The 16,139-nt window shown below is 35.8% G+C and overlaps 1 protein-coding gene across 2 annotated transcripts in view; it reads right to left on the bottom strand.

Annotated features, from left to right (window-relative positions):
• The window catches only part of AP4E1 (adaptor related protein complex 4 subunit epsilon 1), a 97,526-nt gene that overhangs the window by 63,102 nt on the left and 18,285 nt on the right, over window positions 1–16,139 (bottom strand). For both annotated transcript variants that reach the window (XM_003827829.5, XM_003827830.6), the window contains 5 exons: window positions 13,924–14,083; window positions 11,767–11,933; window positions 8,028–8,101; window positions 1,162–1,284; window positions 951–1,060 (listed from right to left, as the gene is read on the bottom strand). In XM_003827829.5, coding sequence (XP_003827877.4) covers window positions 951–1,060; window positions 1,162–1,284; window positions 8,028–8,101; window positions 11,767–11,933; window positions 13,924–14,083 — 634 coding nt within the window. The remainder of the gene's footprint in view (window positions 1–950; window positions 1,061–1,161; window positions 1,285–8,027; window positions 8,102–11,766; window positions 11,934–13,923; window positions 14,084–16,139) is intronic.

Raw genomic sequence — 16,139 nt, 5'->3', positions numbered from 1 at the left:
AAAAAGTTGGAAAGAAGTATATTATTATAAGTGATATATATAATTATATATATAAAAATGTAATATACAAAAGTAATATATATAACATATAGTATATGCTATGTATATGTTATATATAATATACAGACATATATGATGATGATATTATTAATCCTTTCCTTCCAAGAAGTTCAAATCATTTTATGAATATCTTCATTAATTCTTTCAATACTTCTATCTATTTGGTAGGAAATTAATTAATTTTATAGATATAAAAGAGAACAATGAGAAATCATTAATTAACATCAACTGCATCTTAAATTGTACAATAACAGGAAATTGTACTAATAGGAAGACCTGGGACCAGAATTCAGGTCTCCTATTGGTATGATGCTCAGATCGAAATTATATTAATGAACCCACACAGATGACTGGACCTAATTCCTTCAACTCATAATTTAAAGACATTCCTGTGGACACTGACATAGTACTTTTTAGAAAAGTTACTTAAACTTTAGTAAAAATAAATAAACTGGGCACAGTGGCTCACACCTGTAATCCCAGCACTTTGGGAGGCCAAGGCAGGCAGATCACTTGAGGTCAGGATTTCAGGATCGGCCTGGCCAATATGGTGAAACCCTGTTTCTACTAAAAACACAAAAATTAGCCACGCCTGGTGGCACACACCTATAATCCCAGCTACTCAGGAGGCTGAGGCACGAGAATCACTTGAACCCAGGAGGTGGAAGTTGCAGTGAGCTGAGATCATGCCACTGCACTACAGCCTGGGTGACAGAGTGAGATTCTGTCTCAAAATAGAAAACAAAAAAAGGATTAAATACATCCAAAAGTTAAAATATACACACGAGCAAACATACACACTGCCCACCACTTTAATCTCTCTACACAATGCCAACAAAATTTTAAAAAATTTTAACACTTCACATATACTATTCAAAATACCAGTTTACCTCTCTTTTAATAATGGGATCAAGATGATCTAAACATTCAATTATTGTCATCTGGTGTTGAAGAGCCAGAGTAGGATCCTGTTGGATAACATAGGTAAGAGCCTTCAGTCCTAGAAACAAAGACACATTATACAAAGTGAATTGAAACAAATACACAGCAAATTTCAAAAGCTATCTCTGTAATTTCTGTCAAAAGAACCAATCATCTTACCTAAATATTTTAGATTTATTTTAGGTGACAGAACAAATTTTCCAATGCACTTGGCAGCCTTCTCAAGTAATTCCGATTTAGGATAAATAGAATAGACTGTATGCACACATTCAAACAAAATAGCTAGAAAAAGAAACATAAAAATGGCAGGTATCATGGTAAGGTATAACAAAACAATGTATTTGTGTAGAACTTGTAATAAAACTAATTGGAAAGTCCATTTTAGTCAGAAATCTTATTTATGGACTTTTCACAGAAACAAACGCTACTACTTTCAGGCTTACCCAGTTACTAGGATTAGGTTACCACAATACAATGTTCAAAAAATTATATTTACTGGTAATAATTATGCATTTATTAATGGAACAAGTATTTACTGAACACCTCCTATGTGCCAGGCATGGTTTCAGTACTATGAATATAGCAGTGAACAAAACAGATGGAAAAAAACATACTGCCCTCAAGGAGCTCACATTCTAATGGAAACATCAATAACATATTCATTATTCCTATATAAAAAGATATTTCCCATGTTCCTTTAATGCTTTAAAATGGTTTATTCTCAAATAGTTTCGACCATTTACGTGCCAAAATCGTGTATGTAGTTTATCTCAACATAATCATTTTATAGGATGATCCAGTATTTATTTCAAAGATACAGTCCCTACTCATAAATCTTCAAACTATTCTTTAAAATAACCTCAAAGCACATAAAATAATCTACTGGACATCTTGATAGCATTCAAATTTTATTTTCTGATACATTCGAAAGTCTCATCACTATGACAGATGATCAAAGTGAATGATCAAAATGGACACTAAAGTTTTTTTCAAATTATTTGAAAAAGCATGAGTCATGCGGTTGGAGCTTTGCCATGGTAAAGAAAAATCACTGAAAGGACATTAAGTCTTATGTGTTCTATGGAATCATAGTATCAGAAGTGTGACACAGTGAAGGTACAGAATCAACACTTAAAAACTGTTCTAGTACAAGTTGAAGTATATCAAGTGTCCTGATACAATCACTCCTTCTCTATTTCCAAAAGCTTAAAATATAACCAGACATTCTCTTTATGTACAAAATATATACTGAATATTCAGCTAGCTATGTTTTACACTATGTTGCCTATCGATTAATGCACAAATAAATTTTGTGGAAAAAACTTCTATAAACCTCTGTCTTTTTCTCAAATTTACAAGGAAAGAAAAGACAAAAAAAAAATTTTAAACCTCTTCTAAACAGAGACAGAAAAAAAATCAGATATATTAATTTTTCTTTAAGAAAGGAACTGACTTTAAATGAAAACTACAGAGTAAGTTGGCTGAACCTAAAGAGACTTTGTATATTCAGATGCTATGCTATAAAATGTCTTTACTCTGTGCTGTGAAAAAAGTTTGCTTTATGATTCATGAACTAGACAAACTAAACAAAGAGGACCTTAGTCAATTGACTAATAAGATAAGGCAGGAATGGAGAAACTGCCACTAAATCCAGCCTTCAGCCTATTTTTAAAATGCCACTAAATCCAGCCTTCAGCCTATTTTTATAGGCCTGTGAACTAAAGAAAGATTTTTACATTTTTAAAAGGCTGTAAAAAACAAAACAAAAAACAAAGGAGAATATGCGACAGAAACCTCCATGACCTGCAAAGCCTAAAATATTTACTATCTGGCCCTCTTTTCAGAAAAAGTTTGCTGAACTGTGAACTACCATGACAGTCCTAAGATTTCAAATGATGATATTCCATTTTCCAACATAACTGACACATTTTTCATTACGGCTTCCTACCATTAAGAACTCTCTTGCTATTAAATTGTTTTACTAACAAAAGCCTGCCATTACCCATCCAAAATTTAAACGTTTATATTTAGATGCTCATAAAGTTTCTGGGATGCCAACATGGGAAAAAAAATAATAGTTCAAAAACTGCACTTATTTTTAGTTTCCTTAGGCATAATTGAGCTGAAAATGAATTAAATGGATTTTAAAATTATTTTCTCACCCAGAGCTAAGTCATTTTATTCTCCAACTCTACAAATATCTAAGTATAAGTTCATAACTGAAAGAGCAGCCACTCTGCTGTCTCCTCTCTGTGGTGGTGAAGTAAAATACAACTGAGAATTTCTTTTTTTTTTTTTGAGATGCAGTCTGCAACCTCCACCCCCCAGGTTCAAGTGATTCTCCTGCCTTGGCCTCCCAAGTAGCTGGCAGTACAAGCGTGCACCACCATGGCCAGCTAATTTTTGTATTTTTAGTAGAGACAGGGTTTCACCATGTTGGCCAGGCTGGTTTTGAACTCCTAACCTCAAGTGATCTGCCCAACTCAGCCTCCCAAAGTGCTGGGATTACAGGCATGAGCCACCGTGCCTGGCCACAACTGAGGGTTTCTAAACTTAAAAATACAACATGGAACTTGGTTACTCTTCAGTACTCTTGGTTACTCTCTTGGTACTAATTAAAATGCTATAAAGCATAAATTACTAAATTAAAAATTAATAATGTTCTACCATTTATGACACTGCAGTTTCATCATAGATATTTTGGGTTGGATTATGTATGCTCAAACAAAATGTGAAGTTCTTCTGACACCTTATCCCTCAGAATAGAGTTTACTCTCACTTTAATTAAGTTAAATAAGTATCTACTGACATTATTCTGGCAGGAGAGAGGAGGTATCACCCAATGGGAATGGAATCCAGGCTCTCTACTCTGTCTCCTTTGATACCTGGGGATGGAGAGGCTCCTGGTTATTGTTGGAGGGAGTATCAGCTGATTCTACCCTGCCTGGGAGAGAGAGGGGTACCTCATTACTGCTTCCTTTGTGGCCTCCAGTGACACTATGAGGGAGTGGCCTCATTATCGCTGATCAGGAGTGGAAGTTCTGACTGTCCACCAGGCTTTCTCTAACACCCACGCCTCCGAACCCTGGCCACAAAGAGGGGAAAATTACCTCTTTACTCCCTACTTCCAGATGGGAAAAATCCAGACTTCCCAAGTCACCTCCACTGACAGCATAAGGAAGGGGCCTTCCTTATCACCTGGCATCAATGAAATTCCAGCTGTCTCTTGGGCTTCTGTCACCACTCTAGTGGGGGGTTAGGGAGGGTGTGTTGGGGCACGTCATTATACCTGGTGATGATGGAAATCTTGGCTTTTTCCTCAGCCTTTGCTGGAGGGGATGGGTCCACAGTTTTTTCCCTGTGCTTGGACGGAATAGAGGGGTTATCATCTAAAAGTTTTCTACCTTGCTAATTTCCCTTTTCTTCTTGGTCCTTTGGTGAGAGAGGGCAGGCTTTTCTGGGGGTGTTTTTGTCTGCGTCTGTTGGCATTTCCAGACTGCTGGCTCTTCAGTACCCAGTCTGGGGTACTCGAGGCAAAAAGAAAACCCAGGGTACACACCACCGTGTCTGTTTCTTTCCTTGTGTCCTGAGGTCTCTAACCAGCCTGACTTGTTCTCCACCTTCCTGAGTCTTATATTTCTTATACATAGTATCCAAGGGTTTTAGGTGAAATTAGTGAGAAAAAAAACGGAAAAGTACTTCTATCTACCTACTTTTGATGGCTTTTGTCCCTTGTACTCCATTTTATATAATTCTCTCAATTTACTAATTTACTAAAAATGATATTCTCATGTTATCAGTACCCTATCCAAAAACCTTCCATACCTCCGGATTTACAAATCCAAACTCATTTGGCTGCTGTGACAGGTCCTCACAATACCGCCCTTCCACTGCTCCCCACCATAAATTATCCTTTCAGACTGGTGAGACATTGTCTCTGAAACTGTTTTTAAATAGCCCCATGTCTACACCTTCTCTCATGTTGCCTCCACCTAAAAGCCCCTTCAATCTCCCTTCTGCCTATCTAAATCTTATCTACCTTTCAGCGTCCTATCACATCAATAAATCCCTATCTGTGCCCTCAGGCCCTTAATGATCTCTACTTCCTCGGAACTCCTACAATACTTATTTCCCTGAACCATCCCTTCACATTCTGCCTTACACTGGTATTAAGCTTTCATGAACAAGTTATCTTTCCACTATATTGTGAATTTCTTAAAGACAAAGGTCATATATTATACTTCTTCATATCCTATACATCACTTTATACAATGCCTGGCACATAGCAGATATTCAATAGATGTCTTTAATGTAATTTATTTCTTGATTAGACACTAAATTGTAATAATAGAGCTTCCATAAAAATAAAATATAGAAAGTACTAATACTGAAACTCACTTAGATAACTGATAAAGTAAATAACTTCTTCTTCCTTTAATTCAATTAAAGCATATTACTCATTAACACAGTACCAGCTACTGAGATATGCTGGTTAATAAGAGAGACACAGTCCCTGCCCTTATGAAGCTTACGATTAAAATTAACATTCTTAAGCAGTAAAATACCTATATCAGGATTGCTAGCAAATACTCTACCACTGATATAATCAATGTAAGTTATAAGCTCTATCAATACAGATATAGAGAAAAGCATAGCAATGAAAAGCTAAACAAAGGAAATGAAACAACAGGAACTATAAGGTTTCTGTAGCAAGGTGAAACACTGGACCAAGAGCCTGCAAAGAAACAAACTGTTGGTGTTGGTTCAAGCAATCATTTTTTTTTTTGAGACAGAGTCTTGCTATGTAGCAAAGGCTAGAGTGCAGTGGCATGATCTTGGCTCACTGTAACCTCTGCCTCCCAGGTCCCGGTTCAAGCAATTCTACTGCATCAGCCACCCGAGTAGCTGGGATTACAGGAACACGCCACCATGCCCAGCTAATATTTGTATTTTTAGTAGAGACAGGGTTTCACCATATTGGCCAGGCTGGTCTTGAACTCCCGACCTTGTGATCCGCCCACCTCGGCCTCCCAAAGTGCTGGGATCACAGGCGTGAGCCACCATGCCTGGCCAAGCAATCTTAATAAAAGGGTCGTTCTGGAAAATATTAAAAAATATTTCCTCAGGTATACAGTATTCTCCAAATCAAAAGGAACGGGTAACAGTGGTTATCCCCAGGAAAGGGAACTGGGTGGTGGGTGATAAGGGTGGAAAGGACACTTACTGTTCATTGTATACCCTTTTGTACCTTTTGAATTTTGACCCATGTGCATATATTACCTATTCAAAAAAATTAAAAAATTAAAGCTGAAATGTCAATTATTAAAATAAAATAAAAAAAACTTTCTGCAAGGGAAAAAAAAAAGCAGATTTTTAACTGAATTTTAAGCAGAATTTCCCGAAAGACTTTCAAACCCTTATCCTGGGCACTGGTTATATCGCAAACAAAAAAGTTTAACTTACTTTAACTTACTGGAAAAATTCTGACACTTTTCTAGATCTTCTCAGAAAATCACCTGCTTCAATAAGGGTCATCCACATCTGTGACCCCTTATTCCTGCATAGCAGGAACCTATATAATATCAACTGTTTATTACACTATATACTCATAAGGACAAGGCCTGTGTCTACCTTATTCTTCCCTTTACTTTCCACACTTAGCATGGAGAGATACATAAGTCAATCAACTCTTTCCTCAATCCACACCTAGTTTAAAACACAATCGTTTTTGTTTCACAGGCACTCTATAAATGCTGGCTGAACAAATTAATAAAGCATCCTTATTACCTTAATTACCATTCATACATGCAAAACAAAAATCTATCCTTCAAAGTTTACCACCCCAATTCACTACCATGTGCATTATTTTTCTTGTATTAGTCTCATACACACAATCCTTTTTCCTTATTTGGACTGCATCTTTGTCAGGCACTTTTTATTTCAGTTAAACTAGTTCAATTTCTGTCCTCTGGTCTAACCTAGGTTTCTACAACCATTGTTCTTAAAGGTCTGCAGGTTATCCTTGTCTCAAAGAAAAAGTAATGCTCTTCATTTCCTACTTCATGATATTTTACCAGATTAAGAAATGACTTCTCATTTGAGTTACATCTCTCAGTGCCTCTTCTACTGTTGTCCTCCAGAGCATGCAAAATTCAAACTGTTCTACCTTTTAAATAGCTCCAAATATCTCAATTTCCTCACTGAGCTTTCTCAGGCTAATCAAAAAGAATAGCTCCTCCCATTGGCTGTTAAAATTGGAAGTTTTTTTGGCTACTTTCTCAGTTTTCTACCCCCTTCCCTCAACTTACTCTTGTCTCCTATTACTAATTTTTAAATTGTATGTAACAATTTATTGTCTCTTCACAAAATAGTATACTATTATTCCACATCTATATATTCCTGCCTATATCCTATTCATCCTTCAGATGTCTTCTTAAATATTTCTTTCTCAGGAAAACCTTCTTTATTCTTCCCCTCACCTAAGACTAGCTGCTATATTCTCCCACCATGCCCTGCAATTCTCTTTTGTAACATTAACAACACCTATCCCTGTCCATCAATCTAGTTTATAAGCCCCATAATGTTTTATTCACTGCTGTATTCTAAGTACCTTGCATAGGGACTGACAAATAACAGAAATTTAATAAAATATCTGACAACTAGTCGATTGATTTATTTAAGAACTGTCTTTGAATACCGTAAATGTTTACCAAGCATGGAACAAATCTAGGGAGTTATCTTCACAGTCAATTAGATACTTGAAAAAAATAGATAATTGATATGTGTTTTCAATAAAGACAATTATAATAATAAACTTAGGTCAACATTTAGAACATGCCATGAGTTCAAATTACTCTTATCTATCAGTAATTAAATGCTTACATTGAAAAAATAATAATCCAAAGAACTATCTTAAAATCAGTGTATAAAATTCTATTGGAATTTATAGCATTCTAACACAGATTTAACTGCAATACTAAACAACATTATTAGTCATTAGAGTAATATTTACATATATTACCTACCATATGTGACATTGTGATTTAACTCAGCTCTTCGTAAGGATTCATCAAGAACATCATACATTAATTCACTTGTCCTGTTTAAAAGATATTTTATTTGCAGTAGAATTATAGTATTCTAACCCAATAAAACACAGTTTTTCAAACTTCTCTTTAAAACTGAGGATCTACAGAAGAGAAGTGAAAGAAATTCATTTTATGACGAAGTTATGGAAATTTCACTTCTTAAAAGGTTTGCTGTTTTTCATGAGCTGAACTTCCTACTTTATCAAAGTTGACTAGTTAACCAATGAGATATATATGTCAATCAACTCTTTCCTCACTGTGCCTAGTTTATAAACCAAGTTTTTATTTGGTTGAACATACTATATTTTATAATTTTCTTTCAATAGAATATTTCTAAGTTACCATAGTAATACTTCATATATTCATATTATTTCAGATAGCATATTAACTGTATTTTAACCAGATACCATGAAAAAGTTTTCAAATACTAGTCTTTCCTTGAGTAGTAACTAGGTTCTTCAGAAAGAAAATTTTTACTTACATTTACATTAAATATAAAAAAAGATATTTTGTGAAATTAATAGGTTTGGACCATTCATATGTCATTATGCTCACTGATTACAGTAAGAATAACTGTGATGAGGAAGATACTGTGGGAAAAAAAAAGTGCATTAGTGCCCCAGCACTCTGCCTCCATGCTTGTTAGAGAAATATCCTCTCCAAGAGGCCAATGTGAAAAACTATAGCTTCTTAGCTGGTATTTTGTATGTTTTACAAATTCAAAAAGCACTAATAGAAGAAAAAAAAATACCAGCAACACAGGATACATACAGTGGTCTTGCAGAGAAACTGTGCCATAAAATAAATGAAAATATCAAAATAATTTGGGACTATATAAATTAATTACATCTTTCAGAAAATGTCTTTTTTTCCAAATATACAGCTAGAAAGTTCAATGTTAAGTGCATGTACTTTCATTCTGTCTTGACTGAAGTATAAATATCCAATAATTAAGAATCCAGAACCACATTCTAAAATCCTTCATTTTATTGTGTAAGCATTTCTTCCTCAGAAGATAACCATACAGCAGACATTACCAATCCTTCCCTGCCCCCCCAAAAAATTTGGTAATATTATACCTAGATTATAGTCTAGTTCCTCAATTTAAAAAGCCAGTGTCTGGCGTGAGTCTTAACCACATGAAATGAAGAAACATTTGTGAACAAGATCAAGATAAATCTTAATAAATCTAAGAAGCACAAAACTACAAAACACAAGAAAATATTCAAATAGATATAAAAGACCATAAATACAACAGACTTTTCCAGTAAATTGGTTTTTTCGATTAAATACTTTAGAATCCGGTTATAACTTTTTACTTTGCTACATTGAGCAATAATGTCCAATAAAATGTAAGATTTATGTTAAAATAAAATCTCATTAGAGTTGAGACAAAAAAGGAGAAAACATTCTAATGTTTCATAACATTATAAGAAAGTTCCACTCTATTCATAACTGAGCCTAATTACTGGTCACCTGAGTGCTGTGAAGGTAAGGACTAGCTTACTCATCTTTGTATATATGTATTATCCAAATTTATCCATGAAGGCAAGAAAAAGGAAGATAGTGAGTTAATGAATTTAATAAATTCACTAAATGCCTCCCAAGTTACTTCCTGAAAACAATGGATGGCAGTAAGTCTTTTTTAGACCAATAAGATCTGATGCATTAATATAAAATTCATGATTTTAAAACATAATTCCAGTAACTCCAACTAGAGCTCCATGTTAGGATAGGCTGGCATGATATAAAATAAAATATAATTAAGACAATCATTTCTAATGTGTGTACATGCTCCATCACCTTACGTTTCCACTGCAGGTTTCAATCAGTAGTTGAGATTCATAAACACAGAAAAAAGTAACACTATAATACCAACAGTGATGTAGCCCAATTAGTGCTAGTCAGGAGCTCACAGGCAAATGGATTCTGACATTAAGTTGATTTCCAGAAGCAAAAGCCTGGAGAATGGTCCCTTTGTAAAGCTAGGCTAAAACATTAGAATACAAAGGTACCCTACTATATAAAAGGGAACAATATTCATAAAATCAGAACACTGATTAGCAAACATTTTCTTAAGACAGAAACATATCAGGAACTCTAGCCAAGGTCCTTGCTCTCAAGGGAACTAAAATCTCAAGGGGCTTGCTCTCAAGCAACTCGGAAATAGTTTTTAAAATAAAAATAATATGTAGGTGCACATGCAAATGCATACACACATGCACACACACAGAGAATGAGAATGATAGAACAAATGAAAATAAATTGATGAATCTAGGTGCAGGATGTAAGGGAACTCCTTGTACTGTCCTTAGAACTTTGAAAGTGTCTAAGTTTGAAAAAGTAGGGCAAAATTGAGGCCGGGGCGGTGGCTCACGCCTGTAATCCCAGCACTTTAGGAGGCTGAGGCAGGGAGATCATCTGAGGTCAGGAGCTCGAGACCAGCCTAGCCAACATGGTGAAACCCATTTCTACTAAAAATACAAAAATTAGCTGGGCATGGTGGTGTGCGCCTGTAATCCCAGCTACTTGGGAAACTGAGGTGGGAAAATCTCTTGAATCCGGGAGGTGGAGGTTGCAGTGAGCTGAGATCGCGCCACTACACTCCAGCCTGGGCAACACAGCAAGACTTAGTCTCAAAAACAAAAAAAATGGCAAAATTGAAAGTATATATATATATATATATATATAGTTGGAAAGATACACATGAAAAGTTTAAGTTATTGGCTAAAAGAATAATTCAGATAAATGAATTAAAAAGGTGAAGCACTCACACCCAACCAGAGCAAGGGTTGGCAAACTATAGCCCACAGGCCTAATCTGGCCAAATGCCTGGTTTTGTATGGCTTCAAGCTAAGAAGAGATTCTACAGTTTGAAATAGTTGGAAAAAAAATTAAAAGAATAATACTTTATGATGTGCCAATTTGAGATTCAAGTTTTAATGTCCATAATGTTTATTTATGTTCTATCTGTGGCTGCTTTCATGCTGTAATGGCAGAGTCGAATAGATGCAAAAAACAACATATGGCCCACAAAGCCTAAAATATTTATTTATTTATTATTATTAATATTATTTTTTGAGACAGAGTCTCGCTTTGTCACCCAGGCTGGAGTGCAGTGGCACAATCTCGGCTCACTGCAACCTACACCTCCTGGGTTCAAGCGATTCTCCTACCTCAGCCTCCTGAGTAGCTAGGATTACAGGTGCGCGCCACTGTGCCCAACTAATTTTTGTATTTTTAGTAGAGACGGGGTTTCACAATGTTGGTCAGGATGGTCTCAAACTCCTGACCTTGTGATCCGCCACCTCAGCCTCCCAAAGTGCTGGGATTACAGGCGTGAGCCACCGTGCCCGGCCACCTAAAATATTTATTATCTGGCCCTTTGCAGAAAAAGTTTCCCAACCCCTGAACTAGAACAATTACAAAAGCATCACAGAGGAGATGGTGTTTCATGGGCACCTTTCATGATGGGTAAAATTAAGATAAGGAGAGAGCCAGGATTATCCCAGCAACCTGAAAGCATTTATGTGGTTCTTACAATGGCTTCTTTTATCACTATTAAGCCAATTAAACATTGGAAGAATCTGGTTTATCATTAAACCTCTAGGTTACTAAAGTCTAAGCTTATCATCTGGTATGGGGTCATTAAGCAAACTTACTGAAAATAGTTTACCTTTGATCATCTTTTCCTAGAAGTCCCAGTATTCTCAAGAGCTGAATTTGTAACCATGGTGCTGGCACACTGTGGTAATTGAATTCTACTGGGAGCTTTCCTCCAACTACTTGCTTCAAAATGGTTACAAAACTCCCAGTCAAGTCTTTATATCCAGATGAATTCTCCTACATCCCCCCCCAAAAAAACTTTGTTAATAACGTCTTATTAAATAGAAATAGACCTAATTGAAATGTCATATAGAACCTGACTTAATACATACTTAAGTTTATGTTCACATTTAATGAAACAGTGCTCTAATATGTATAATATCTTCCATGATAGAATTCCTCTGGCTAACCAACCCAAAGCTGAATCATCCCAGAAAAGCTTCCATCACTCCCTACTTTTCCCCATATACAGTTTAATCACATTTCAAAATTCTTATAATTACATCTTAGGTAGAATCCTTAATAGCCAATACCAGTAATTAAAACAAAAAGTGAAAAGAACTGGCATACTGCAAAAGGACAGTAATACCTCGGCTTTGGATGAAAATCAAGGCCTATTTGCAATCTCTGAACTCTGTTTCCAAAAGACTTCACATGTAAATGAGTTAAATTCATTCTGGGGCCGGGCACAGTGGCTCACGCCAGTAATCCCAACACTTTGGGAGGATGAGGCGGGCGGATCACCTGAGGTTGGGAGTTCGAGACCAGCCTGACCAACATGGAGAAACCCCATCTCTACTAAAAATACAAAATTAGCCAGGCATGGTGGTGCATGCCTGTAATCCCAGCTACTCGGGAGGCTGAGGCAGAAGAACTGCTTGAACCCGGGAGGTAGAGGTTGCGGTGAGCCGGGATCGCGCCATTGCACTCCAGCCTGGGCAACAAGAGCAAAGCTCCACCCAAAAAAAAAAAAAATTTGTTTTGGGTAGAAGAGCACAGCCAAGACTAAACATTAAAAGTCCCCAAAATCAGCCGGGCACAGTGGCTCACACCTGTAATCCCAGCACTCTGGGAGGCCGAGCCAGTGGATCATCTGAGGTCAGGAGTTTGAGACCAGCCTGACCAACATGGTGAAACCCTGGTTCTACTAAAAATACCAAATAAGCCGGGTGTGGTGGCACATGCCTGTAATCCCAGCTACTCGAGAGGCTGAGGCAGGAGAATCACTTGAACCTGGGAGGGGGAGGTTGTGGTGAGCTGAGATCATGCCATTGCACTCCAGCCCGGGCAACAAAAGCGAAACTCAATCTCAAAAAAAAAAAAGTCCCCAAAATCAGTGTGCCTGCCAATTAAAAATTAATTAGCCACACAGTATCTAAAAATATTTGTTTCTGAAGGAGTGTGCCTTGATTATGTATCTGAGTAATCTCTTGGACTGGGGAAATTATATCCACACTCCTTAAAAGGAACATTAGATTCTTTATTCTAATTTTTATTATGTATCAAGGGAAAATTTTTTGGAAGGGAAATAAAGCTCTTTCAAATTTTAGTAAATGTTAAGGAAAAAATAAAATTTAATATTGAACATTTATTTAAACTGTACTATTTTAGAACACGATACATAAAAAACAATATAACTTTAAATGAGTTCAATAGCATATTTTATTTTGTTATAGTAGGTGCCATGAAATCTGTTACAAATATGTATATTTGAACACAAATGGTTTCAGGCAATACACTAAGGATGAATTAGTATAAATCCACCATCGCCATTTAGAAAAGTGTTTTACCATAACATTCAACCCTCTTTCCTCATATGATACAGAATTAATACATGGAGTCAATACTACAATCTATAGCTTGCACAACCCCCGCTGGTTTTCCTCATTTCTATAAAATGCTATGCATCCCATGAAGCTATATAAAAGAGAATTACCACTTGGAAAAACACAAATCTGCAAACTTAAGACACCTTCCATTGATACCATTTTTCCACACCTGTTTAGTAACATCAAAAAATTTTAGGCATTAAAAAAAAAAAAACTAATTCTGTAATGTGCCTACAACTCATGCTCTCAACAACTTGCAAAACTACTAATTCAAAGGTCAATAATAAAATTATAAAATGTTAACTAAGCATTTTACCAAAATATCTGTTTCTTTTTAATTCCATAATTGTATTTTTCTAATGGTAACTACTCAGTACTTGCTAAAATTTCCAACTTACCTTAATCATTCTAAGATATATATGCAAGGAGGCAGCCATGACCCCAACATCTCTGTCACAAAGTGCTTTCCGAAACTTAATATGAATATGTTGTACTTGATTAGGAGCAATGAGATGGAATTTGTATAATGCCAGAACAGCTTTTCTTCGTACAATCTCCCTGAAGACAAAAAATGAAATTTAAACAAGACAATCTGAATTCTCAAGTATTTACTTTGAAAGATTATAGGCCAGATGATTTCAAAATACTGGCTCATTACCTTAATTTACAAAGAAAGAGATAACTATACATTTGTGATTAATTTATTTATTCTAATATACCAAATTATAAAAAGTGGTTACCTCTAGGAAGTAAGGTCTCAAAACTTAACTGCCCGTGTTATATATTTATCTAGTTAGGGAATTTTTTTTTGTAACAAGCATATATTACTTTTGAGATTAAAAAAAACAAGAAAAACAAATTTCTTAATTCTCTAATTCCATTTTTAAAAGACGTATCTCTAAAAATTGAAAAAAAAAGTCAACAGTAAGTTTAAGTAATAGGTAATTTCAGCTAGTAATATTAAAGTCTTTTTATTAATATTAAAAATCTTTGGCCTGTAATCCCAGCACTTTGGGAGGCTGAGGTGGGTGGATCACTTGAGGCCAGGAGTTCAAAACCAGCCTGGCCAACATGGCGAAACCCTGTCTCTACTAAAAATACAAAAATTAGCCAGGTGTGGTGGTGCACACCTGTAGTTCCAGTTACTTGGGTGGCTGAGGCACAAGAATCGCTTGAACCTGGGAGGCAGAAATTGCAGTGAGCCAAGGTTGTGCCACTGCACTCCAACCTGGTGACAGAGTGAGACTCAGTCTCAAATAAAAAAAAAAGGAAAGAAAAGAAAAAAAACTCGTTAACATTCTCACCCTAAAATAGTAGCTTTCTATGTTTCTTTTTTATATATATATATCACTGGATAGCAGACTCCAAATACTCTGGGGGACAGAGGGGAGGAATACAAGGACACACATGGAATAAAAAGATGTTATTCCTCTCCTTGCCCAGTTCATCTGTTTCAAAACCTCATGATAATAAAGAGAAAAGTATATACTAGTTTTGCACTTCATCTGTAGCAGATAACGTCTAGCACACAGAAACAAAAATAAAGAAATTCCATCCTATGTTCATGATGTAGTTTCCAAGGAAGCTTCTTCCTTGTTAGAAATTCTCTCTCTTGTCTATTTCTACATATCTGTTATTTGCAGACTATGCTGGCAGTGCTCAGAACAGCAGCAAACATCACAAAAGTGAAGTATTTACTTTTAGGGTTCCTTAACAGATATTTCTGTCATAGAATCTCAAGACTGAGACTATTCAGTGCAATCCTTTGTGTTCCACTCACGAACACCTTTTATAAGATTCTTAATAAGTGGTCATACAAATTCCATTAATAAACAACTCTTATCTTCCTAGGCAAGCTATGCCATAACGGAAAACTCTTTTCACAAAAAAAAAAGAAAAGAAAAGAAAAGAAAGGCAGATTAATAACAGATTTACTGTTAGTATTAATACTGTGGTGAATGCAAGCCACATCACAGTGTATTGCCATTGTGTGTTAACTGATATTAATTCTGGGGAGAATAGGTAAATGAAGTGAGGAAAAAAAAAAAAAAAAAAACTCTGAATAGGCCCAGGAGTTCACAGGCCTGGCCTCAAGTGGTGGTACTAACATAAGACAAGAGACCTAGATTCAGGCTCTGGGGTTGGTATGCTGAAATACAGCCAGGGATTCAAAAGTTGAATTCAAGCCTTATTTCAAATATTCTTTGTGACATCTACTGGCTTACCTATAGCTCTGCCCCATATTCGTCAGCTCTTTACTCCAGAGCATGGGGCTGAGTATGGCCATAACTGCAAAAGCTGAGTTTCAAAAAGTCTAAACTCTAGCCAGGACTTGAAATTAGACTAAATACAAAGCAATAAAGAAAAAAATTGAAACGGGACCTTTCAATTCTCAGAAGGATTTCATACAAATGGTCAGTAAGTAAGGTCACCACAAAAGTAGTGGTAAGGAAAAGTTAAGCAAAAATATGCTGCTGTTATAATCAGATCGCCTTATAAATCTCAAAAAAGCAAATATTTCCAATAATTAATTGTCCATAATCATCCTTCGTTCTAAACACAGATATGATATACAATACACAAAAAGTCTGAAAGACCTATGAAGTTATTCTGT

Source organism: Pan paniscus, chromosome 16 (genome assembly GCF_029289425.2).
Source record: "Pan paniscus chromosome 16, NHGRI_mPanPan1-v2.0_pri, whole genome shotgun sequence".
NCBI classification, from domain to species: domain Eukaryota; kingdom Metazoa; phylum Chordata; class Mammalia; order Primates; family Hominidae; genus Pan; species Pan paniscus.
This window is presented reverse-complemented; position numbering and strand designations above follow the sequence as displayed.